We start from the raw sequence: 27,667 nt of genomic DNA on the forward strand, positions 1-27,667 counted from the left end.
TGTATTTGTTCATAAAGATAGTACTCAAACTGCTACTGTAAGCGTTTGTATAAAAGAACAAAAATACATTTGTCAATGCTAAAAACAGATTGTGTGAATATAGCCAGTTAGACTATGGTACGGTTTAGTCTAGGGCTGAAACGATTAGTCGACGTTATAGACAATGTCTACAATAAAAAATAGTCTACAAAAATTTCCATTGTCGAATAGATTTTGATCTCATTTAACGCAACATGAGATCAGATATGAAACTAATGATGACACAGGAGAGCAACACTTCAGCTCATGCTTGATTGATGAGAGTGTGACGAGACAGGAGAGGAATGAGGATCTAAACGCAGCTTTAATAAAACAAAGATAAACAAAGAAGCTCCTGAACAAACAGGAAACAGAAACGGGGAACTAAACAAGAATTTCAAAATAAATGTCAAAGCACAAAAACAAGGAATACATGACAGAGCCACCCTTTAAGGAGCAGATTCAAAATAATTGTCCATAGGGTGTGGGGAAAGGGGGAAACAGGCAGTTCAAGGGGGCACAAGGGGCAAGGGGAGCCGAGGAACAAGGCAAAGTCAGGGAGGTTTGAGACCAAGGCAGAGCCGGAGGGATGGAGAGCGAGGATGACGCTGCATGCTCTGAGGATCAAGCTGGAGCCAGAGGCTCAGAGGGCTGAGGTGGAGCTGGAGACCAAAGAGGCCAGAGCAGATCAGGCAGACAGCCAGGAGACCAAGGAGACCAGAACAGATCAGGTAGACAGCCAGGAGACCAGAGCAGATCAGGCTGACGGCCAGAAGACCAAGGAGACCAGAGCTGATCAGGCAGATGGCCAGGAGACCAAGGAGACCAGAGCAGATCAGGAGGACGGCCATAAGACAAAGGAGACCAAAGCAGATCAGACGGATGGTCAGGAGACCAGAGCAGATCAGGCAGTCGGCCAGAAGACCAAGGAGACCAGAGCAGATCAGGAAGATGGCCAGAAGACCAGGGAGACCAGAGCAGATCAGGTGGATAGACCAAGGAGACCAGAGCAGATTAGGTGGACGGCCATAAGACCAAGGAGACCAGAGCAGATCAGGCAGACAGCCAGGAGAACAAGGAGACCAGAGCAGATCAGGTGGATGACTAGGAGACCAAGGTGACCAGAGCAGATCAGGCGCATGAAAGAGGAGTCTCTGGTAAGGTGGATAGAACCACTGATGGAGGAGTTTCTGGTGGAGCGGGCTGAGCCACTGGAGAAGGAGTCTCTGGAGGAGCGGGTGGTGCCGCTGGAGGAAGAGTCTCTGGGGGAGCAGGCAGAGCCGCTGGAGGAGAAAACTCTGGGGGAGCGTGCGGAAGGCAGGCGGCACAGAGGGAGGCTTGACGGAGACAGGCTGAGACGAGAGAGGCTCGACGAAGGCAGGAGGAGCCGGTAGATTTCTAAAGGACCTCTGTGGTTGTGAGCACTGGGAGAGTCTTGGGAATGACCCCCATGGTCGTGAACACTGGGAGAGACTCGGGAACAACCTCCGTAGATGTGAACACTGGCAGAGACTAGTGAACGACCTCCGTGGTCGTGAACACTTGCAAAGTTTTGGGAATGACCTCCGTGGTTGGGAACACTGACATACACTTGGGAATGACCTCCGTGGTCGTGAACACTGGCAGAGACTCAGGAACAACCTCTGTGATCGTGAGTACTATGTCAAAGAATTCAAAATCCTCGTTCTATGGAGACATTAAAAGACACTTATGTGCTCATGCTGAAGCCCCTGAGGAGGCCACAAGACAGGACTCAATTTGGACAGTGCGGTGAAAGAGATTCACTGTTGTTGATTGTTCAATTGGAAACATTTTAGTCTCAGATCACACCCTGGTGAGTTTAGAGGTGTTGCCAAATACGGAGAAAAATAAATCATATAGTTGGCACTTTAATGTATCCCTACTCGCCTGATTTATATCGGCAAGTGACTGGAGGATCTCGGGCAGCTGGGAGGACTCCATGGTGTAACGCAGATCCATATGCAGTTTATTTGGAAAACAGACTCAGGTTAACACAGGTGAGGATCGAGGAATGAGCAAACAGGAATATCAGAGGTAACAGTATTCGTGGTCAGACAGGCAGAAGATCAGGGCAGGCAGCAGACAGCAGAATCAGAGAGACAGGCGTGAACACAACAAGGGCAGGCGGCAGACAAACGTAGACGAGAATATAGGGCAAGGTCAATACACAGGAGATCGGTAGCAGTAACAATGATAACGCTCAGAAATGTAGCCGGGGCAAACAAGACTTCGCAATGGGTGAACAAACAGGCATGGTTTAAATAGAGTGGAGGTGATAGGGAACAGCTGTGGTGTAATCGGACCAGGTATGCAGGCTTATGGGAAATGTAGTCTTAAAGTCAATATTCGCGTGAGTCAGATCTCCGGTGGCCGATTGAGGAGGCGCCTTCACCGGCGTTCGTGACACATGGGGCATACTTAGATCCCGAGTTTCGTCACCAGTGTAGCGGGTTTGGAAGGAGGACACGGAAGGCGAGTAGCTCCTCGCAGGTAAGGATTTTTAATTGTCAACTCTTCTGAGCTTACAGCGTCACATTAACTCTTTAGCTTCACATTAACACTCTTATTTATACATATACAGCTTTGCAATTGTTCAGGCCCCAGACACTCTCTTCCAACTGCTGGTGGCGTTGGTTGTTTTATCCGCTCTCCCCGTGCTCACTGGAATTAGAGACAGGTGTTAGACATAATTTAGCTCAGGTGTAAGTGCCCTTACCGCTTCTCTCTCTCCGGATGGGCACTTGACCACGCCCCCGCTGCCACATCGAGTCAATGTAATTTAGAGATATTTTTAAAAGATAATTCTGTCCTCTTTAATTTAATACAACCTTTTATATTGAGGCACAAGCTGAATTGTCGTTTAAGAGCTAATGATTAATCATTGCAATAATCGACCGAATAGTCGAATAATCATTCTAATAATTGTTACATTAGTCGTTTATCAACATAATCATTAGTTGCAGCCCTAGTTTAGTCTTTGTTGCTAGGATCTGGAGTATTAATTGTTACTATGTGAGAAATCAAGTCTTATTGACCTTCTGTAGTTGCCTTCACTTGCTCCTTGTAAGTTACCCTGAGGGGTTAAAGTTTGTTAGATGTGTCATGATTATAACTGATTTTTCACAGAGTGTAAATCATTTTGTGCATGGATGTGTTTGAGAGAGGTCAACAATAAGTCATTTTGAGTAGTCTTTCTCTGTGGTGTCTTACTGCATACTTTGTCGATGTGTTGTTTGGGATGCTGGTGCCTGTGCTGTTTAACTTTCAATGCTTCAATGTAAATGTACCACTCATGACTGGGCTTTAATCACAGAAATTCACACACAGATTCAAGGACAGATGCGCAAGTTGTTGTGCACTCTGAATATTGCTCAGTATTGAATTTCAGCCCTCCAGTGTCAATCTATACAAGTGTCTTTTTTTGAATGAATTATTTCAGATTTTAAAGATAACAAAAATGAATTCAGATTAATCAGAGAGGTAAGAAAAATTGTGGCAGATCTATATCAGTATTTTCTGATTATGTGAAAATTATGTTTTAACTATTAGCAAAGAGACCAAAAGAAATAACAGGAGAACTAGGTTGCTAACCAAACAGATGTTTTGGAAGTTAATAGAAGTATCTCTCTGGGGTTTTTAAACATGATGAAGTTATTTCTCTTGATATATCACTGACCATGAACTTGTTAACTGTCTCCTTTCTGTGGTTGTTCTTGTATGTGGTAAGAGCTGTTTAAGAGAATGGACATTTCCTGCCTTGTCTGTAAACAATTGTTGAAAAAAATGACTCATGTCATGCACACAGTAGATGTCCTAAAAGACTTACCAAAATGATAGTTTGCTAATATGAAATCTGTGGAGTGGTTTAAAAATTAGTTTTAATAATATACACTCACCTAAAGGATTATTAGGAACACCATACTAATACTGTGTTTGACCCCCTTTCGCCTTCAGAACTGCCTTAATTCTACGTGGCATTGATTCAACAAGGTGCTGAAAGCATTCTTTAGAAATGTTGGCCCATATTGATAGGATAGCATCTTGCAGTTGATGGAGATTTGTGGGATGCACATCCAGGGCACGAAGCTCCCGTTCCACCACATCCCAAAGATGCTCTATTGGGTTGAGATCTGGTGACTGTGGGGGCCATTTTAGTACAGTGAACTCATTGTCATGTTCAAGAAACCAATCTGAAATGATTCGAGCTTTGTGACATGGTGCATTATCCTGCTGGAAGTAGCCATCAGAGGATGGGTACATGGTGGCCATAAAGGGATGGACATGGTCAGAAACAATGCTCAGGTAGGCCATGGCATTTAAACAATGCCCAATTGGCACTAAGGGGCCTAAAGTGTGCCAAGAAAACATCCCCCACACCATTACACCACCACCACCAGCCTGCACAGTGGTAACAAGGCATGATGGATCCATGTTCTCATTCTGTTTACGCCAAATTCTGACTCTACCATCTGAATGTCTCAACAGAAATCGAGACTCATCAGACCAGGCAACATTTTTCCAGTCTTCAACTGTCCAATTTTGGTGAGCTCTTGCAAATTGTAGCCTCTTTTTCCTATTTGTAGTGGAGATGAGTGGTACCCGGTGGGGTCTTCTGCTGTTGTAGCCCATCCGCCTCAAGGTTGTGTGTGTTGTGGCTTCACAAATGCTTTGCTGCATACCTCGGTTGTAACGAGTGGTTATTTCAGGCAAAGTTGCTCTTCTATCAGCTTGAATCAGTCGGCCCATTCTCCTCTGACCTCTAACATCAACAAGGCATTTTTGCCCACAGGACTGCCGCATACTGGATGTTTTTCCCTTTTCACACCATTCTTTGTAAACCCTAGAAATGGTTGTGCGTGAAAATCCCAGTAACTGAGCAGATTGTGAAATACTCAGACCGGCCCGTCTGGCACCAACAACCATGCCACGCTCAAAATTGCTTAAATCACCTTTCTTTCCCATTCTGACATTCAGTTTGGAGTTCAGGAGATTGTCTTGACCAGGACCACACCCCTAAATGCATTGAAGCAACTGCCATGTGATTGGTCGATTAGATAATTGCATTAATGAGAAATTGAACAGGTGTTCCTAATAATCCTTTAGGTGAGTGTATATGTCCATTAAATCATACAATGAACCATAGTGCCAGAAGAGCTTGTTCAGACATACAACAAAAATAAAAAGAAAAGATTGCCAGTTACTAGTATCAATATCATAGGCCTCACATGTCACTCTTACCACAGTTTAGAACCACTGGAATGGACAGCAGCAGTTAACTAATCTGAACACCAAAGACAACAATGCTAAGCTAAATGCACAAGGATAATGTAATGAGTCTACATTACTTAATAATCTTTTTTAAACAGACTTAAACTGCGTGAATTTGAACATGTTGAAAAAACTTAAATGTAGCCAATCAGATAGCGTGACTGAAGGAAGGAGCTTCTGATTACTTATTTTGGTAAGCATGCTTACATTGGCCATTTGTAGTAGTGGGCGAGATTCAGTTTGAAGGAACGTACTGTGTTCAATGAAAGGGCCGTAAACAATTATTTGAATCAGAGAAAGCATAACATTAAGTGTTTATACCTAAGGGTGGCAACAAAGAGAATAAATGAATATCATTCTGTCCTGCTCAACTGAGATGGAAGATGACGAATTTGAATGAAAACAGTAGTTTATATTAACCATTATATTTAAATATTTCATAGTGTAATTTTTCTTTTCACCCTTCTGTTAGATAAGCACTGCTTGGACAGCACATCCCTGCTATATTCTGTGATTAGTATTTAGGACCTTACAATAGTAATATGGCAGAACCATGGTACAATGATTGTAAGAACCAAGATAGTTATACCATAGGTCTGCATGGTTACCATGGTAGCCTGCATCCAAAAAATGGCAATAACATGGTACTTTTTTGAAAGTTATTAAAAGTAAACTGGTTTTGGCTGAATCAGACAGCTCATTCAGTTTATGACAGTATTCTACTTACAGCATTTAATTTTTATCTACTAAATGCGGTGCGACCACTCCTATTACAGTTAATAAAGTTGTCTACACTGTGCGCTGTTAAAGGCACCTCCGCCTAATTTTCTTTAATGCTTCCTCGATTTACAAGGGAATCTCACATTGACACATTATTACTGTTATTGTGAGATTATTAAGTGATTTTAATTTTATTTTATTCAATCATTTTACTTTTATTTAAAAAAATTTGCCACCTTTTTCTGCTCAACCAGAAGGGCACCTGCTGCCCCCTTCTGTGCATGCTACTGTAGCAGAAATCAATGGCTGATTGTTAAGTGATGTCTGACAAACAGACATCTTATTCTTCTTGACCCAGACATATCTAAATTTTGTGCAGGATTTTTATGCAGGATTTTCGTGATAAACTATACTGTAATTAATTTTATTTTATATGCTTGGGTTGGGAAAAGAGATATACAAGAGATTAAACAACACCTGATACTAGTGAATTGCATTGGCCAACGTATGAAAACAACATAAAAAAGAGTATTTCAGAATTTTGTGACATACACCGATCAGCCACAACATTAAAACCACCTGCCTAATATTATGTAGGTCCCCCTCGTGCCGCCAAAACAGCGCCAACCCGCATCTCAGAATAGCATTCTGAGATGCTATTGTTCTTACCACAATTGTACAGAGTGGTTATCTGAGTTACTGTAGACTTTGTCAGTTCGAACAAGTTTTGCCATTATCTGTTGACCTCTCTCATCAACATGGCGTTTCCATCCACAGTGTCGCTCACTGGATGTTTTTTGTTTTTGGCACCATTCTGAGTAAATTCTAGAGACTGTTGTGTGTGAAATTATCAGGAGATCAGCAGTTACAGAAATACTCAAACCAGCCCGTCTGGCACCAACAAACATCCATGCGATTATCTAATCAGCCAATCATGTGGCAGTAGTGCAGTGCATAAAATTAATGTACACATCAGTTAATGTACACATCAACCATCAGTTTGATCTCAAGTGATTTGGACTGTGGCATGATAGTTTACAGAGGTGAGAGTAGCTCACATTGCACAAAATACTGAATTTCAAATTGTGGAAAAAAAGACATGTCAATCTTGTTGATAGCCACCAACACAGTGATCAAAACAAGACTTTTTTTATTTTAAATTTACATAAACATTAACAACACAATAATTATTTTTTGCAGATTTTTAAATGTACTTTTGAACCCCCATCTCCTCATATATATATATATATATATATATATATATATATATATATATAAACATCACAAAAAGGTCAAATGTCAAAAAAGTCAAGATATATTGTGATTTTGTTCCTCATATTTTCATTTTGGTGGCTTAAGATGAGGAATGGGTTGACATTTCTAATTAAGAAGCTTGTGTGGCCCTATAACTTTTATAAAAAGTTATACAATTTGAAGTTCTTGCTTCCTCTCATTAACTATGTATTTAGCCAATCAGTCCATATCTGAGACTTCTGATTTTTGAAGGCAAATACACTTTTGATTCATTTTCCAGTTAAAACCCCAGCTGTGGCTTTGATCTTTGGCCCGTAAGGAGATCTGAGGGTGATCTCTGTGATCTGATTTTGAGCATCCCTCTTCTCTAGCCTAGAGCCTAACCTGCACTCTTCACCTTTTCTCTCGCTCTTCACTCATGTATATCCATGGTAGAACTTTGCTGAGTGTTGAAACACTAACTGCCTTTCTTGCACACTCTTATCAATCTTCTTTGTGTGTATACTCAAAAGAGTGACTGAGAACGATGAATGCGAGTACAAAGTTCATGTACAAAGCCATCACAATTAATTTCACATTTGTTTGCTCTGTCTGGTTACAGGGGTGCAGTCGTTCTCTAAAGTTACAACCAACACATAATAACTGCGGTATAACCGTAATAGTACATTTTTAATAGTAATTTAAATAACCTCCTTACGAATGCTCTCTTCTTGTTTTTCTGTAATAAATTTGTGTTACCAGGCAACAAAGGCGTTTTAAAGGCATGCCATTCAGTCAAACTTGTTCTCTTAAATGAAAGGCAGCCTGTTGAGACTCTACAACCTTGCAAGTTACCACTTGAAATTTTATTGTGACATTTTATAGAGTGCTTTAAAGGAGTGCTTTAAACTGTGATAAAGATACTAGTCAACAACTTCTTTATCATTTGGCTCCTCTAATTTGTGGAAAGTCTTAAACCTTTAATAGAGAGACAAAATTATATATTTTTGTCTATATATATCTATTGCTTGGAACACAATAGGAATTTACTCGAATTTTTTTATTTTTTTTTACATTTCAAAGTTACCTTCATGACCGTGGCATGATTGTTTGTGCCAGATAGACTGGTTTGAGTATTTCTCACACAACAATCTCTAGAGCAGGGGTACTCAACTTTTAATAACTTTTTTATATTAATAAGGTGAGCAGACTACGCTATATGCTATTTAATATATCATAGATACATATAGTTAACTCAAGTAAAATAAAATATAACATATAGATATAGCAAATTTATTGTAAAAGTGTGGTTCTTTAAAAAAATGTAAACTGTGTGTAAAGTATTAATGGAAAGGAGGAGGCGAGAACCGGCTTGACGAGATAAACAACATTTAAATAAATAAAAAGACACAAACACACACGGGGCAGCTGCCCGTAAACGCTCTCTCTCTCGGAGGCTTGATTGGCCTTATAAGGGACAGGGTGTGTAGAATCATGACCCGGCCCCGCCCTCCGCCCTGTCACACTGTGGTATACTATAATTATAATGATCATATATTGGCCAAAATGTTTTTTTGTTTGTTTGTTTGTTTTAAAAGATCCACACTTCCACCCCTGGAGTTCGCTAGTTCAAATCCCAGGGTGTGCTGAGTGAATCCAGCCAGGTCTCCTAAGTAATCAAATTGGCCCAGTTGCAAGGGAGGGTAGTTTCACATGGGGTAACCTCCTCGTGATTGCTATAATGTGGTTCGTTTTCGGTGGGGGCGCATGGTAGGTTGTGTGTGGATGCCATGGTGGATGGCGTGGATGCCGTGGTGGATGGCGTGAAACCTCCACATGCGTTATATCTCCGCGGTTATATCTCAACAAGTCATGTGTTAAGAAAAAATAAATAAATATAACTTCAAGCATCGATGACGAGCCCAAGCACAGCTGGTCTATTTCCACCCAGTTGCTTTTGGAAAACAATGCAAGGTGGACACATGCATTTGGCATTTGACATTTGTATAAATATTTTTTAAGCAATTTGAGTAAGTACTGTATAAGAGGACTATATTAAAGTCTGTCGTAAGAGCCAGACTAAACAAAATTTTTAAATCTAAATCACACATTGCACACAGAAGATATGAGACACTTCCTGTTTCCCATTTTCCACCATTAATTTTATGCCTCGCCATGGCAACACCATTTTATATATCATTAATGTGTTCACAATTTAGCATCTTCATTGTCTTGTCATAATGTTGCTCCCCTAGGAGGAGTATATAAAGGTTTAGAGCATGTCTGTGACACACAATAGCCACATCAGTGTGATCAGCCTGCAAGGCCAAACATAAGGCTCAATTTTGATGTAAATCACACAATGCACGCAGACGATATGAGACACTTCCTGTTTCCCAGTTGTTTGATGTTAATTTACCACATCACCATGGCACCACTGATTGATATATCAAAAATCTGTTCGCAATTTAGCGTCATCAGTGTATTAGCATAATGTTGCCTAAATTTGATGATAGTCACGTGAATCCCCTAGGAGGACTATTTAAAAGTCCTGTGGGGCGAAGCTAATGATTGTTATTTTGAAAATTGCCCATGATGATGAGTACAATATATGTACTAAGTTTGGTGACTGTAGGTGAAACTGATCCCACCACTTTGGAAAAAAGGTTGTGCTATAGAGCCCCCCTCCACACCCATGTGTTAACTTTTGCCCAGACCTAATGGCCAACAACTCTTGATATTTAAGATATCAAGTATCCCTTCACCTTCAATGTCTTGGCATAATGTTGCCCAGATTTGGGGCCAGTCAAATTAATCTCATAGGAGTATTTAAAAGTTCAAAGCCTGCTATTTTCCAAATATCCATAATAGCCGACTTCCTGTTGGGTCAGAGCTAATGATCATAATGAATTTGTCTGGCTTGATGAGAACTATATATATATGTATGTACCAATTTTGGTCATTGTAGGTTAAAAATAGGGTGCTACAGAAATTCCCTTAAATGCCCCCATTACAGGGGCACCACAGAGCACCCCCTACATGACCCCCCAACCCCTCCCCCCCTCCCTTTGCCCAGCCCTAATGGCCGATGACTCTGATGTGTATGCAAATTTTCAAGAGTTTCAGCACATTTTAAGTACCCCAAAAGTACCAAAATACCACACTTTCAATGCTTGGGCCCTAAAAAATATCCAGTGAGTGGCAGTTCAGCAGACGGAAAGGCTACGGTAACTCAGATAACCACTCTGTACAATTGTAGTGAGCAGAAAATCATCTCAGAATGCAAAACACATTGAACCTTCAGGCGGATGGGCTACAACCGCAGAAGACCACTTCAGGCACTTTATTAGGACCATAGTGTTCTTAATAATGTGCTCAGTGAGTGAGAAGTTCTAGATAGGTGTTGTTATAAGAAAATTCCTGGGTTTAATACAAGTTAAGCTCAATCGATAAGCAACATTTGTGGCATAATGTTGTTTTCTTTAAAAACAGCAATAATCTGTTACACAGAGGCACTTACACTGGAAGTGAATGGAGCTAATTTTTGGTGGGTTTAAAGGCAGAAATGTGAAGCTTATATTTTTAATAAGCACTTACATTAATTCTTCTGTTAAAACTCATGGATTATTTGAGCTGTAAAGTTCATACAGTCATTTGAGGGTTTTAGGGTTATGCCATTACATCGTCATGGCAAGTTGTAAAATTGGCTATAACTTTTCACAGAAAAGGATATTAAGTGATTTTTTTTCCACAATGCATATTGTTTATATCTTGTGGCTATACTTTTGAAAAGGTACGTCTTTTAACGTTTACAAGTTGGCCCCTTTCACAACCATTTTAAGTGCCTCAATGCAACCCAGATTTGTAAAACTTTGTAATATTTGACATTATGCCACAAAATGATGTGGACTGAGCTTAACTTTTACTGAACCTAAAATATTCCTTTAATTAGATAAATAATTATTACACTATTTCACAGTGATTGACATTTAAATAGAAGCAAACTGAGTTAGATAGATGAGCCAATTTCAATCCTGACACGAGAAAAAAAAAATCACGATTATATCATATTGATATAAATCAATTGTTGTGTGCAAAGATCGAAATAAGAATCGGTTTACCATTGGTGAGTGGACAATTATGTCTCTTTGTTTCCTGCCTCTGAAAATGCAGATTAGAGTCCTTCAATCTCTCGTATCTAGTAGGATTCGTGATGAGGGCTAATGGGCTTGTCCAGCTGATGCTCTATACTCCAACCCCCCACCCTGTCCTGAGCACAACTCTGATCATGGACATTTTTCTCTTATTATTGCTGTTTCATTTGTAAACATTATGGGGCTTCCTTTCAAACACAGTAAAACAGTATATAACAAGGATAATAAGGATGACTAAATTAATGAATGCTGAACTGGTAGAGCATGGTGCTACCAACATCAAGGTTAAGGGTTTGTTTAGAAAAAATACCATAAATGAAATGAAATGTAAATCAAAGCTAGATATTTGTTAATATAAAACTTTGATTTAACCTTTATGGTGTGTCTTTTATTACTTGGGCTCAGTAGATTGTTATCATTAAATGAAGACTACTAAATGTCTTCATTTAAAGACTACTAAACGTTCCCGTAGCCTTAATTCTCAACCTTATGGAATTTTTGGAGCTCAGCTTGGAAAGAATTGATATCTTGCCCGCTTCTACTTTTTATAAAGTTTCTACATTTTTTTCTACACTTTTTAATGAGTTGTAATCAAGCCATGGATCTGTCAAGTGTGGTGTATTGTTGTCTCCCTCCCTTTTGAAATGAGTAGACAAGGAGGAAATACCTTTGTGCATTGTTTCTCTTCAGGCTTTTAACCTCTTCTTTTGAGGTCACACTCCATTAAGGGAATTCCAGCTTGGATTTGGGAGGTTTTGTGGAATTGTCTGTGTCCTGTGACTTGTCTTTTGGAGCTAGAGTATTACATTTTGATATCAGAATTGACCCAGTATTTATGGGATATTTTGATTATAAAAATGTGTATGTACTAAAGTCAGAATTAATCATGTAAGGATTTTTTTTTTAAAACTTCCCATATGGAAGTGTTATTATAGTTAACAAAACTAAATGAAAACTAACTAAAATAATTTTTGTTAACTAAAATAAAAATAAAAATGTGAATCTGAAATTATTGGGAAAAATCTCAAATTTGATTTAGTTTTTGTTATACTTGGGTGAATATGGGCAAAGTGGGACACTTTTGGAAATGTTACTTTTCTTGACACTTTTAATTATAATTAAATAATAAATGACACATATTCAAAGATTATACCTTTAAAGAAAGCTTAGAATGTCTTCTACCTTTGTCAAAATGAAAAATTACCACACACCCAGTACCTCAAAAAGATAAATGGATATTTGACCCTAAAATTTTAAATTGTATTATACTTTATTTCTTCTACTGAACACAAACAAAATTTTTAGAAGAATATTTCAGCTCTGTTGGTCCATTCAGTGCAAGTCAGCAGGGTCCAAAATAGGGCTGAAACGATTAGTTGACATTATCGACAACGTAGACAATAAAAAATTGTCTGCAAACCGTCGAATAGTCGGCTGATTTCATTTAACACAACATGAGATCTTTTTAAAGGCTAATGATGACGAGGGAGAGCAGCTCTTCAGCTCGCACTTGATTGAGGAGAGGAAGAAAGAACAGCTCACAGTCCAGACAGACTCCAAACTTTCCAAATAATAGTGATTGCTCGCAACATAATGAATTACAATATGAGTGTCACGGTGTGAATATTATGGTGAAGAAAATCAGCTATACGCAGCTCTATAAAAAAGGAAGAGTTTGTTTTTTTGTGAGTTAAAGATGGATCGAAATCAAGTGAACAGAAAGGTGAGAGGGAGTATGTAGTCTTATCCCATTATACAATGCAAAAATTATATATTTTTTGATTTGTCTTTTTTGGTTTATTTCCCAATATAAATATTTAAAACTCCTTATTTACATTTACTTTAGCAGCTTTAGTGCAGAAGAAAAAATTGTTATTGGAGAATTTTGAATATAATATGTAATTAATTTTAATATTTTAATATTTTAAAATATCGAAAAATCCTTAAAAAAAGATACATTTTCCCGAGGGGCAACATATAAAATATTTAGACTTGCTTTTAGAGCAAATATCTTGAATATGAGTATATTTTTTCTTTACTGCACTGGCAGAAGTATGAACAAGTGTAAAAATACCCTTATCAAAATACACATATATTTTATTTAAGATATAGTCACTTAAAGCAAGTCTAAATACCTTATATGTTGCTTCTCAGTTAAATGTATCTTGTTTTAAGGATTTTTAGACACATTTAAGTGAAAACAAGACAAAAACACTTGATAACAATAGTATTTTTGCAGTGAAATTTTTCATTAATTAAACAATAAAAATCCAAGTAGTTTTTCCCCTTTAATTCAGTGAATGTCATTTAGAGGTATTTTTTAAAAGTTGATTTTGTCCTCTTTATTTTTAGTAAGCACATTTAATACAACCTTTTAAGTCGGGCACAAGATGAATTAAGAGAGTTAAGAGCTATTGATTAATCGTTGCAATAAACACCCGAATAGTCGAAGAATCGTTCTAATAATCGTTAGATTAGTCAATTATAAAAAATAATCTTTAGTTGCAGCCCTAGTCCAAAACTTTGAAGATATATATATAGTTTTTTAAACTTATCCATAAGTAGTTTAATGAATGTCTTCTGAAGGGATCTAATCTGTTTTGGGTGAAAACAGACAAAAATGTAACTCCCTTATCACTGCACATCTTGCAATTGCAGTCTACAGGAACTATCATTAATTCAAGCTTGATTACACTTACTAGTAGAGTCCGCAGAGTGCTAGATGGTACTGGGAAACATAATCAAGCTTGAAATCATGATGTCAAGAATCAATATTTACATTAAAAAAGGACTTAAATAATGATCTGTTTCTCACCCACACTTATCAAATAACTTCTGAAGACATGGTTTAAACAACCAGTCTCTTATGGATTACTTTTATGCTGCCTTTATGTGCTTTTTTGAGCTTCAAAGTTTTGGCCCTTATTGACTTGCATTGTATGGACCTACAGAGCTGAAATATTCTTCAAAAAAATCTTTATTTGTGTTCAGCAGAAGAAAGAAAGTCATTCACATCTGGGATGCCATGAGGATGAGTAAATTATGAGATAATTTTCATTTTTGGGTGAATTATTCCTTTGATTTTTTTACTCCCAGAAGATTAGATTAGTAATGATTTACAACCATTTAAGGAAATACTTATGGATACAATGTGGATCAAGCTTAAATGTCAATTGTCACTTTACCCATATTCTCCCTATATTATAAAATTTACAACATTTACAATCCACACTAAACATGAAAATACCACTTGATAGCGGTAACACAAGACTGTCCTGAGAATTTAAATGACATTCGACTTTTAAATTGCACCAGTAAACACTCGGCTAAAAAAATACTAAAACTAAAATGAAACTACAAAACACTGAGAAAACAAAAAATAAACTAAATCTAAAAGACAAACTGTGAAAAAATTACAAAAACTAAACTAAATTGTTATGACAAATTGAATATAAAATAGAAATAATAACTAAATTACAAATCCCAAACTATAATAACACTGATCCTAGGACAAGCAGCATAACTTTGAAAAGTACACAAATACCTTTAATGTAATTGCGAGATATTTCAAAGTACATTTGTAGGGAAAATATGCTTTTAATACCAATAGCAAACTGAGAGCAGTTACAAGGGTGTTATTTCATGAGATGGATTAATCCATTGCTGCCATCTAGAGGCATGGAGGGTAGTCTTAGTCTGCATCTAGTCTTTTGCATCATTGAGACTAGCAGTTTTTAGTTTTTTATGTAAATCATGAAGGGAACTGTGTTTTTACATCTCATTCACAGTTCCACAACCAGTTTTATAGATTAAAAAAAGGAAACACTGAGTCTAAATCAGTGAAACCACAGTACAGTTCTCTTACGAGAGGTTCTCTCGTATTGCGTAAGCTAGCTTACGCTACGGGAAAGATTCATCTTTTCTGAGATATTGAAGCCAAAAAATTATCCTTAATTTTGTATCCATTGTCAACGCAGTGCGGCAGCTGCAGACCTTGAGCGGGCTAGCTAGCGAGCTCATAGGTTGCTCTGCGGCAGCTGCTGCAGCCTATAGACGAGCTTGGGCGAACTCGGATCCAATGAGAGGCGTCCGCGCGCTCACTGCATCAAAGCCCGCCAAAATGGGCGTGACTAGAGTGCATATAAGCGTAGTTCGTAGGCTGGAACCCTGATTTTCATCTCTTCAGCGAAGCTCTTCGCATCTCTGAACCAGAAGCCGCGTCGCCGTTCGAGGGGCATCAAGCAAGCGTGGACAGCGCTCGAAGAAGCCGGCCGTCTTCGCCACCTTCAGCCGTCCTGTGAGCTACGCCATCCGGCGACGTATCCTTTTTAAAGCAAGCTAGTTCTTAAGAACTTCACAAAAGAGTACGAGCATCTTTTTAAAGATGCCTCGCTCCACTTGCACCTCATGCCGCGCCCCTCTCAGCACCGGAGACCGCCACATCATCTGCACTCTCTGCCTGGGACTGGGGCATGCAGAGCTCGCCCTCGCTGAAGGCGGATGTGATCTCTGTGAGGAGCTGCCGATGTCGACCCTGCGGGCTCGACTCGAAGCGCTCAGGACCGAAGCCGCCGCGCCGCCTTCTATTCAGCCGCGCAGAAAAAAAGCGCCGCTCTCAAAGGCTGCCCGGAACCAGTGGTAGAAGCGATTGCCTCGCCGGAGCCCATCCCTCGAGCATCGCCTTCACCCACCCCGCCCACCCGGGACACGCAGTTGCCGCCGAGCGGCTGCTCTGCTGCCATCTCGGACAAAGTAGTGTGTTCCATCATGGCTTCGGACAATGAGGAGTGGTCAGGCTCACACGCCTCCTCCTCGGCCCAGGAATCCAGCAGGACCCGCGCCGGAGTCGAAGGGGAACTAACACGCCTCCTCACACAGGCCGTCGACCGCCTCGGGCTCGAGTGGTCACCGCCCCCTGAGCAGGCACCCAACAGACTCGACGGCTGCTTTCTTCAGAGCCTGGCCGAAAGCTTCGCCCCCTGTCAGTCCCCTTCTCTCAGGCTACTACAGTGGTAGATTCAGCAGCCAACAAGCCGGTGTTAACACCCGCTTGCCTGCGCTCAAACGCCGTTTTCACGGCGACCCAAAGAAATCTTGTAAAGAGCAAACATGCCCTATGTGTAGAAAATGTGCCCACAACCCAGTGTTCACCCCTACACACAAGCATTACACATCCCGTGTCCCTATCAGAGCACACTCACATAAAGCGGTTACGAACCGCTCGAGTGTTAGAGTTAATAAACGCGCCCACGAGCCCGTGCGCGCGCCCCCCCTCTGCCCGCTCTGAAACACGGCCAGCAAACACCTCTCCGCATGTAAGTCCCGTGCCCGTGACTATGCTTTCACATCACTTATCAGATGTGACTCTTTCCCCATTTACCCCAATCGGGAAGTCACTCACAGAACAGCCTGTCTCTGCTGTCTGCGAGCAGTCATGCATAAACACACTAAGCGCGCTCACACATTCTGTTCAGCTCGCTGTGTGCGGCAATCAGGGCGATTTGGCCATTCACCCTCTAACATTACGCTTCAAAGCATGGGAAGATATTCCAGGGATATCCGAATGGGTGTTAAGCACAATAAAACAGGGCTATTTGCTACAGTTCGATCGCCGTCCTCCTCGCTTCAGAGCTGGCTCGAAACTACTGTGAACACGGAAGCAGCATGCATGCTTCGTTCAGAAATAACAAACCTTCTGTGCAAAAGGGCCATAGAGAGAGTGCCGCCTCTGAGCGAGTCGGGGTTTTACAGCCGTTATTTTCTTGTCCCCAAGAAAGACGGCGGCCTCAGACCAATATTAGATCTCAGGGTTTTGAACAAAGCGCTTGCAAAAGACAGTTCAAAATGCTTACAACCAGCAAACTCCTCGCGCATGTGCGCCAGGGGGACTGGTTTATTTCTCTCGATCTGAAAGATGTATACTTTCAGATTCAGATAAATCCCCGTCACAGGCCATTCTTGAGATTCGCCTTCGACGGCCAGGTTTATCAATACACCGTCCTTCCGTTCCGCACCCCTGCGGAGTCAGGGTTTGCGAATTCTGAACTATTTGGACGATTGGCTAATTTTGGCACAATCACATACGGAGCTCCTGTCTCACAGGACAGTTCTCCTCAGTCATCTGAACAGTTTGGGCCTTGCAGTCAATTGGACCAAGAGCTCACTACAGCCCAGTCAGGCAATTTCCTTCCTTGGAATAGAACTAGACTCAGTGGTAATGACGGCTCGCTTATCTACACAGCGCGCGCGCCGTGTTCAGCGACTAGCCGCGTCCTTTCAGATGAACAGCCTCACGCCTCTGAAAAAATTTCAGAGAGTGCTAGGTTACATGGCCTCAGCCGCAGAAGTACTTCAGCTGGGTTTACTGCGCATCGCCCGCTTCAGCATTGGCTAAACACCAGCGCGTCTCGCCGGGCTTGGGCCACAGGCAGCCAGCCGATCAGAGTGACTCAGACCTGTATCTCAGCTCTGCAGCCCTGGACAGTGGCCGAATGGTACCAGCGGGGAGTGACGATGGGAGCTGTATCTCGCCGAAAAGTCATTTCGACAGACGCGTCCAACACGGGTTGGGGCGCGGTCTGCGAGGGCTCTCCGGTTTTTGGCCTATGGTCAGTTCAGGAAAAGCTCCTTCACATAAATTGTCTGAAAATGATAGCAGTCGAGTACGCGCTCGTTTGCTTCCTCCCGGTCATTCAGGGTCACCACGTCCTGGTCCGTTCGGACAACAGATCTGTGGTATCCTATCTAAACCGTCAGGGAGGTGTCAGATCCAGGAACCTCTTCCATCTGACGAAACGCATACTGAGTTGGTCCCAGTGCCACCTGCGCTCGCTGAGGGCAACGCACATGCCAGGCCACCTGAACGACGGCCCTGACAGACTGTCCAGAGACAATATTCCCCCAGGGGAATGGTCCCTGCACGCTCAAACAGTCCAGACGTTATGGCGCATATTCGGCAGAGCAGAGATAGACCTCTTTGCGTCAGAAGAGAACTCTCACTGCCCAATATTTTTCTCGAAAAGCGAGGACGCACTGGCCCAGGACTGGCCCAACTGCCCGCTTTACGCCTTCCCTCCCGTCTCGCTATTGCCACAGGTAATGCAGAGGATCAGGGAAGCGTGCCACTCGGTGCTCCTCATAGCCCGCGCTGGGAGAATCAAACATGGTTCCCGGAGCTTACGCAGCTGTCACTGACAGCCCCGTGGCCCATCCCAGTGAGAGCAGATCTCCTCTCGCAAGCTCGCGGCACGATCTGGCATCCCCACCCAGAGCTGGGCGCTACAGCGTGGGTGATCAACGACTACCCATCGCTTTGCCAGAAGGAGTAATAAACACCATCATACACGCTAGAGCCCCCTCCACGAGAAGACTCTATGCGTCAAAATGGTCTGTGTTTTCAAAATGGTGCACCGACAGAGACCTGGACTCACGGACATGTGGGGTATCGCCGCTGCTCGTGTTTTTACAAGAGCTGCTGGATAAGGGCAGATCCCCATCCACGCTCAAAGTGTATGTGGCGGCCGTCGCGGCGTTCGCTGAACCCCTGCACGGCCAGTCACAGGGTAAAAACGAGCTGGTCATCCGCTTCCTCAGGGGAGCTAGAAGGATGAACCCTCCGCGCCCCCCATCGGTTCCTATCTGGGATCTTTCTATAGTTCTCGAAGCTATGAAAGCCCCTCCTATCGAACCGCTTCAATCCGTGGATGTGAAACACCTCTCACTTAAAACCGTTTTTCTAACTGCCCTATCATCAGTTAAACGGGTGGGAGATCTTCACGCGCTGTCTGTTAGCGCTGCGTGTCTTGAGTTTGGACCAAGTGACTCCAAGGTCATTTTAAAGCCTAGACACGGCTATGTCCCCAAGGTGATAGGTACTCCTTTCAGAGCACAGATCATTTCCTTGTCGGCGCTACCAGCATCTGATAGCGAGCATAGCGCCAATCTCCTTTGCCCAGTCAGAGCACTGAGATTGTATACTGCGCGCTCCGCATCTTTCAGACGCTCTGAGCAGCTTTTCGTTTCGTTTGGAGGGCGCACCAAAGGTCTCGCCGCCTCGAAACAGACACTGTCCAGATGGATAGTGGACGCTATTGCTGCCGCTTACACGTGTCAAAAGACCTACCATGCCCGCTAGGCATTAGGGCTCACTCCACTAGAGGCATGGCCTCCTCGTGGGCATGGTCCAGCGGGATTTCCATTCACGGCATATGTGTGGCAGCGGGCTGGGCTTCCCCCTCCACCTTTGTCAGATTTTACAATCTGGAAGTACCCGCTCTGCAGGCTAAACTGCTAGCGGTTTAATACGCTACAGCTCCCCTGGTGAGCTGTATTGATGGGACACATTCCACACAGACCGGCACTGCCGCTCTGTCTATGTGCTTATGTACTACACACACACTGGCCCGCACTCTTGCCGGCCAAATATTAATTCCCCACTCACAAGGGCTCCCCCGGGTCCCCCTTAATTCCCTGGGGCTCATGCAGTGGATGCTTGAGCGCACGGCGTTGACAAAGGGTTCCCGTAGCGTAAGCTAGCTTACGCAATACGAGAGAACCTCTCGTAAGAGAACGAATCGGTTACTAACGTAACCTCGGTTCTCTCTAGATGAGGAACGAGTATTGCGTAACCGGCCGTGCTTCAGCGCCACGAGCAATTTTTCGCTTCATTCAATGAAAACCAGGGTTCCAGCCTACGAACTACGCTTATATGCACTCTAGTCACGCCCATTTTGGCGGGCTTTGATGCAGTGAGCGCGCGGACGCCTCTCATTGGATGCGAGTTCGCCCAAGCTCGTCTATAGGCTGCAGCAGTTGCCGCAGAGCAACCTATGAGCTCGCTAGCTAGCCCGCTCAAGGTCTGCAGCTGCCGCACTGCGTTGACAATGGATACAAAATTAAGGATAATTTTTTGGCTTCAATATCTCAGAAAAGATGAATCTTTCCCGTAGTGTAAGCTAGCTTACGCAATACTCGTTCCCTCATCTAGAGAGAACCGAGGTTACGTTAGTAACCGATTTGTTTTTCTTGAAGTACAATTCAGAGCTGATTAAACTTATAATGAGCAGCAATTTGGTTCATTATAAAGCTGTACAAATAAAATATATTTTAGTGAATCGTATATGGGCATTTGGTACTCTTAAATTGTTGCATATTAAAGTATGAAAAACAGCTTGCAAAAAAAAAAATCCTTTGTTAATTTTTTTAAAAATTTAAATTCAATAAAAATGACAAAGTTGTGGCACAAGTGCCATGTGCTTTTGCGGTAATGTTTAGATGTTTCTATTGTCTAGTATGTTTTTGCATCTTTTTTGCATCTTAACTAATTACTTGCTAATATGATATGTCATATTTCAATGTCTTATTCTTATTAATATTATATATAGGTTCGGTCTTAGGCATTTAGCTCATTCGTCTCTTCCGCCTGAAAGAGCCCTTCCATGGTTTTGTATTGAACAAGAAGTTCTTGCCCCCATCTCTCCATTGCAAAGCCTTTTAATCAAACTAATCAGAGAAGTTAAGTTACACCCCGTTATTTCGCATTTGCACTCAGTATAGACAAAGTTGTCCAGAATGTTTAATTCAGATATTTATCTAAATGTTGCCTCAATCTTATGGCTAAACCCCAAACTATGCATTAATAAGTCCCTTTTTTGTTGGTCAGAGTGGATTGGTGACCGATATGAGAGTATTGCTCTGAGATCCTTTGAAAATTTGGTTCAATATTTTGGGATCCCCAGAGTCTTATATGTGATGTGTTGGGCACTCGGCTCTCATTTTGCCCCAGACTCTGTATTTTGGGCGATGGGGTGGTCATCAACGTCGAGAATAGGCATATAAAGATTTGGGTCCTAATTAGCATCATGATCGCCAGACAGGTTCTTTCAAGGGGTCAGCTGGAGCGCCCTCATTTCATGAGTGGTGCTCAGAGAATGGGAGGGTGGTGGCCTTAGAAGAAGGGTCGTTTAGAAGGCTGGACAAATCAGATTTGTTTATTGAGAAATGGGGCAGATACCTGACATTATTGGATGTGTAAATATTATTATATATTTTTTTCTCTTTTTTTCATTTTGTTTTATTATTATTATTATTATTATTATTTTTTTTATATTTCTATGGTTATGTATGTCTTTAATTATTTGTATATATTTATGTGACCACAGGGGTGTTTGTTGGGGATAGGGAGGGGTGATTGTGGGCTTTAAATGTTTGAATGATTCCATTTATATATATATATATATATATATATGTATATGTATATGTATTTTTTTTTCTTGTTTTGCTCTTGTATATATGTTTTGTGGAATTAATACAAAATATGAATTACAAAATAATATATATAGGCATATATTGTAAATTGTCATTTTTTAAATAATGTATTCTATTTATTATTGGTAGTAGTAATCAATTATTATTGATAATGCAAAAACATATAACATATTATACAAAGCCTCCTCAATCCCTTGCCATGTTTTCAATGGCATTTCCACCATTCACCTTTTAAAGATGTCCTACTGCAGAGCCTATGAGCTCATCAAGAAACGTCGCCATGGTTACGGCTGCTATTGCAGCTCAGAAATAAGATGGCTGGTGTTTTCCCCCTTCCTTTTTGTATGAATGAACCAGAGTAGGTTCTCCTTTCCCCCTCCCCTCTAACTTTTCTCCTTTTTCCTCTAATCCAATCTCCCTTCCTCCAATTGGCAGCCAGGCCTGATAGTTCAGATGAGGAGCAAGCAGACGGGGATAGGACAGTTTGGGAAAGATGTTAGGAGCACAAGGCCTTCCTCCTCAAATACAAAATACCTGAGATGAACCTGTTAGATTTTTGTATCTCAATTTCTGTGGCACAGGTGGATTATTTTGTGCATTTCCAGTGTTTGTTAAATGTTGTCATAGGAATACAGTTGTGCTTATAATTTAGATACCCCTTTTCTCATTGGTTTACATACACTTGCAGAGTTTTATAGATGTGTAACACTTAGATGTTAAGCAAAAGAGATCATAATGTTTTACTTTTATTTTGGTATTTGAATGTTTTCCTCAAGCCAAGACAATAACTGAAATTACACATATAACTCTCAAAACTCACAAAAAGCTACAAGCAGTCGTTGATGCTTGAAGAAGCAACGCATAATTTTTTAAAAACAAGGTTATGTAAAGTTTAAACAGGATAACTTGTTAAAATCCAGTTATTATTTTGTCTTATGGAATATATATATGTGTGTGTGTGTGTGTGTGTGTGTGTGTGTGTGTGTGTGTGTGTGTGTGTGTGTGTGTGTATATATACTGATCAGCAACAACATTAAAACCACTGACAGGTGAAGTGAATAACATTGATTATCTTTTTACAGTGGCACCTGTCTAGTGGTGGGATATATATTAAACTGCAAGTGAACAGTCAGTTCTTGACATTCATGTGTTGTGCAAGCATAAGGATCTGAGCAACTTTAACAAGAGCCAAATTGTGATGGCTAGACGACTGTGTCATGGCATCTCCAAACCGGATGGTTTTGTGGGGTGTTTCCGGTATGCAGTGGTTAGAATCTACCAAAAGTGGTCCAAGGAAGAACAACCGGTGAACCGGCGACAGGGTCATGGGCACCTAAGGCTCTTTGATGCACGTGGGGAGTGAAGGCTAGCCCATCTGGTCCAATCCCACAGAAGAGCTACTGTAGCACAAATTGCCGCAGAGCGGTCAGAGTGCCCATGCTGACCCCTGTCCACCGACGAAAGTGCCTTCAATGGGCACGTGATCGTCAGAACTGGACCATGGAGCAATGGAAGAAGGTGGCCTGGTCTGATGAATCACATTTTCTTTTAGATCATGTGGATGGCTGGGTGTGTGTGCATCATTTTCCTGTGGAAGTGATGGCAACAGTATTCCCTGATGGCAGTGGCCTCTTTCAGCAGGATAATGCGCCCTGCCACAGTGCAAAAATGGTTCCGGAATGGTTTGAGGAACATGACAAAGGGTTCAAGGTGTTGACTTGGCCTCCAAATTCCCCAGATCTCATTCCATTTGAGCATCTACAGGATGTGCTGGACCTACATGTCTGATCCATGGAGGCCCCACCTCACAACTTACCACAGGACCAGATACCAAGGACACATTTAGAGGTCTTGTGGAGTCCATGCCTCGACGGGTCAGAGCTGTTTTGGTGGCACGAGGGAGACCTACATGATATTAGGCAGGTGGTTTTAATGTTGTGTTTAATTTCAAATTGATTCATGGCAGTACTGAATAGAAAAAAGCAACTTTATATGATACCTCATATAAAAAAAAAAAAAGAGTTATTAAAAATTACGAGATGATCTGTAGTCAAAGTTGGTTAAGCTTTATTTTACAGTGTCCTTGCTACAGTGACCAAGTAATTACTGATTATTACTAATTAACAACATGTACTTAAGATAGGTTAAGGGTTAGGATAAGGATTTAGTTTAGGGTTAGTTGCTTGTAATTATGCATAATTGACTGTTATTACTATAGTTAATACATGTAATATGTGTAATAAAGGCACTGAAAGTGTTACATTAAAGTTTATTACCAATGTATCCGCACACCTTTATACTGTACTATTACAAATAAAACTAGAAAAAATGTGTGTATACAGGCTGTCAGTCCTAAACAGACAGTAATACTAAAACTATGTGTTTTCGTTTTTTTCAACACAGACTTTATTAAAACTATTGTTTCCAATCATCTATAATAGCTTTTCCCCCTCAAAACTTCAGGAACCAGTTATGGTTATACATGGCTATACAAGATAAATATGATTTGATAAGGTATGGTCAAATAAAATATCAAATCAGTCCTCAACATGAAATACTTGCAATTTGTTTGTTCGTCAGCTTTTAGAGGATGAACTGTTTTAGTGTATTGTGCTATATGTATTGTAACTGAGATCAGACTCATAATAGCACAGTTGTGCCACTAGAGGGTATGTTAGCATCAAACTAACAACAGAATGATCAATCTGAACATTTGTCTTAAGAAACATTTGTTGAAGTGTATATATACCATACTTTTCATATATTTGTATTATACAGGATTATTGCATAAGTCTTTTAAATTGCTTTCCCCTCTGTGGTTAATTGCATTTATGAGCTTTTTAAAAGTGATATTTTCAGGCTTGGTTTTATGGCCTGTATATGTATTACTTGTAGTGAAGAGCATGTTTATTTTTTATTTCTTTTATTTAAATTCTACATTTATGTAACTGCAAGATATCTTACAAAAAGAAAGCACATATGCTATATTGCATTTGTGATATCTGGGTAGGTACAAGGCTAGCACTAAGACAAAACCGTAATGAACCAAACACATTTTTGTAGAAATACATACAGAAAATAGTTAATATAAGGGTTCAGTTAATGTTATAAAACAAACAATGCTAAAAAAAATTACTCTGGAAGAACAATGCATAGGTCACAACAACTTATAAGGCCGACTCACAGAGGTCAGCAGCATGTTGTGTCACACCCCTTCTTGTTTCTTGTTAGCCTTTAGCCTTCGTAACGCCCTCTTGGAGGAAGTTTGCACAATGATCACATTCTCTGTCATTTTAATTGCAGAGGGGGTGGGATTGGATTTTTATTTTTAACCAACACAGAATAGCATCTCCCATACATCACTGCTGCTGGTACCCCCCTTTTTTATCGAGTTCAATTTTTAATGGGGTCATTTCTCCTGTTCCAATTATTGTAAATTGTGAAAAATTTTACATTTGCATCTTAATATGTATATGTTATTTTTCATTTGAGGCATTGAGTATAATATATAGCTTATTTTATTTGGATTGAGTTATCTAATATGTTGTGTGTTGTACTGTAATTAAGTCTCTTACAGCCTTTTAAGCTTATTGGTGCTGCCAGTTAGCCAAATTACCTTAAGTTGCAGGTCATGTATTTTTAGATGTTTTGAAGCTGCTGTTTCATTCTTTCAAGTACAGACAGAGCAGAAGTTTTGTTTGCTTTTCAGTGAAACAAGTGTCACACCATCTTCATATCCGAAAAATGTTTTATCATTTGTAATTTTAAAAACAGCATGTTTTAGATTAAGACCTGGTCTGTCTTTGGTGGAATGCTGTATGGCATCTTGAAAGTTTTTTGGTTGGCTGTGGTAAAGAATAGAAATGTTAGCTTGCCTAATTTAGTGTCTTTCCCATTGTTGCTGGTTTACTGATTGTTTTCACTGTTAAAGATATATACAGTGGCCCCAAATACTTTTTGGGCACTAAAGCCACACTTAAAAAGTATGAATGTCTTTGCATTAGATAACAAAGTATCAAAACAAGTGGCATTGATTTTAAAGAAATATATTGCAAAAAAGCAAATATTTAACTAGTAGGTTTCATATTCTAAAAAAATAGATAAATTGTTCAAATGTATTTTGATCTGGTTGTCAAATATTACTGGAGGATGAGTGAATGAATCTGAAGGTAGAGCTCTTATTGATATTGGCCTTGTTTATAAGTGTTACTGAATGAAGTGTCTTATGTGTGTAGATTTACATGTGTGTGTGTGTGTGTGTGTGTGTGTGTGGGTACAATTGAACTAATGCAGCTAGTGGGGAAGAGAAAGAGAGGATAAGTGCTGTCTTTAATATATATACATTTATTTTATTTAATAAAACACCTCCTACATATTTTCCATTTAATGTTTATTTCCTCTGTAAACCTGTTATTATGTCCTTTACAATCCTGCTGCTCTATCTGTTGCATCCATGCTAATCTGCTCCCTTCATCTCAATCCGAACGCTCACGTACAGCCTCTGCCGCGCGCTCACACACTCGATCGCCTGCTCTGCTGCTCTCCTGCCTCCCCCCTCACTCACACATACGCTCACACACACACCCCTTTCATAAGGTGCTGGTATACAGCAGTGTTAGCAGCAGCGACGGCAGCAGCATTGAAAGAGGAGGGAGCCGCAGAGACAAGATGTAGTCGCGTGAATGAACGTGCAGCCGCCGTCCTCCTTTTACTGTGGAATTACTGAACAAAAGAGGAGGACCGTTATTCCGCATCTGCAATTGCCATTTTTCTACCTTCCCCTTCATCGTTCGTTTTCCGCCCTCCCCTTGCGTGTGTCGTCGTTTTTGGAGGCTAGTGGCTGAGCCGGGGAGGAGGGAGGCTGGCACAGGCTTGTCTGCAGACTGAGATCACCAAAGCTTCGAGGTCACCTCAAAGGCCATTCTGATCTTTCTTCCTTTGTTTCCTCCCCCTTTCCTTTTTCTCCTTCCCAGGCAGGCCTTTTGTTTTTCAGCGGACTTGTCCAAGGGACTGGCATCACGCTGAATTGAGCTATTGTTGGACAGGCAGGCCTCTCTCTCTCTCCTTTTCCCTCCACAGTACCCTACCCTCCCTCCCTCTTTTATCATCCTCTCCTCCTCGTCTCGCTGCCACTTGCTACACCATCCTTCCATTGCTATGCACCTTGCTTAAACCCGTATGTGTATTCATCCATACATACGCACGTACCGCCTGGAACCATCTTCACATTTCTTCTAACCCTACAACCCCCCCACCCCCTCCTCTTCTCCCATCCCCGCAGTGCCTCCAAGTTAGCGACGTGATGTGCCCTTCGTGGCACGTGAATCCGGATGTTTGGCAGGGGGTCGGTGGGATTTGTTAAAGCTAGGGGTGATGCCTCAGAGGACAGCCAAGCCCAGCACTCCCACACCCACCTCCAGCCAGCCTGCCTGTCACTGAGCACGCCTGCCTGCAACACCACGTGTCACCCCCAGTTTGTGTGTGTGTGTGCGTGTGCGCGCGTATGTGTGTATATGTGTACGCACGTGTGCATGTGCGCAAGCACCCTTGCCATGACTCTGGCCTGATCCCTGGACTGGGGTGTCCCATACCAATGTGGGGGAGGGACTGAACCTCAGGTTTCTCCCCACCCCCTCCCTCCCCTTACCCCCTTCCCTCTCTCCCTCCTGTCCCCCTTCTCCACGGGTAACCTGCCCAGGCCAGTCAGCATGAAGAAGACCCGCAGCACCAACCTCAGGCGGGCCTGGCCCAGCTCGGATCTATCGGAGCGGGCCTTGGAGCGCATCCGTTCTCGAAGTGAGAAGGACTACCACCTGCATAAGCACTTTCCACCGCCCCCTCCTCCATCCCACATCTCCCCTTCTCCGCGGGGCTACATGACACCAGGTGGGTCCCCCAGGAGCTCTGATTCACCTTGGGCCAAAGGCTGTGAAGATATTGTTTGTTAGCCTAGTGTATTATTTATCTGTCATTTTCCATCAGTGTGT

At 41.5% G+C, this 27,667-nt stretch overlaps 1 protein-coding gene across 2 annotated transcripts in view; it reads left to right on the forward strand.

Annotated features, from left to right (window-relative positions):
• Positions 1–27,667, forward strand: part of stox2a (storkhead box 2a) — a 97,361-nt gene that overhangs the window by 12,162 nt on the left and 57,532 nt on the right. Inside the window, exon 1 of one of the 2 annotated variants that reach the window (XM_052126905.1) lies at positions 26,315–27,566. The exons of the other annotated variant lie outside the window; for it this stretch is intronic. Within the exon in view, the coding sequence (XP_051982865.1) occupies positions 27,389–27,566 (178 nt within the window). The 5' untranslated portion in view covers positions 26,315–27,388. Of the gene's footprint in view, positions 1–26,314; positions 27,567–27,667 lie in introns of those variants that run through there. 2 annotated transcript variants of the gene reach the window in all.

This window comes from Xyrauchen texanus, chromosome 5 (genome assembly GCF_025860055.1).
Source record: "Xyrauchen texanus isolate HMW12.3.18 chromosome 5, RBS_HiC_50CHRs, whole genome shotgun sequence".
NCBI classification, from domain to species: domain Eukaryota; kingdom Metazoa; phylum Chordata; class Actinopteri; order Cypriniformes; family Catostomidae; genus Xyrauchen; species Xyrauchen texanus.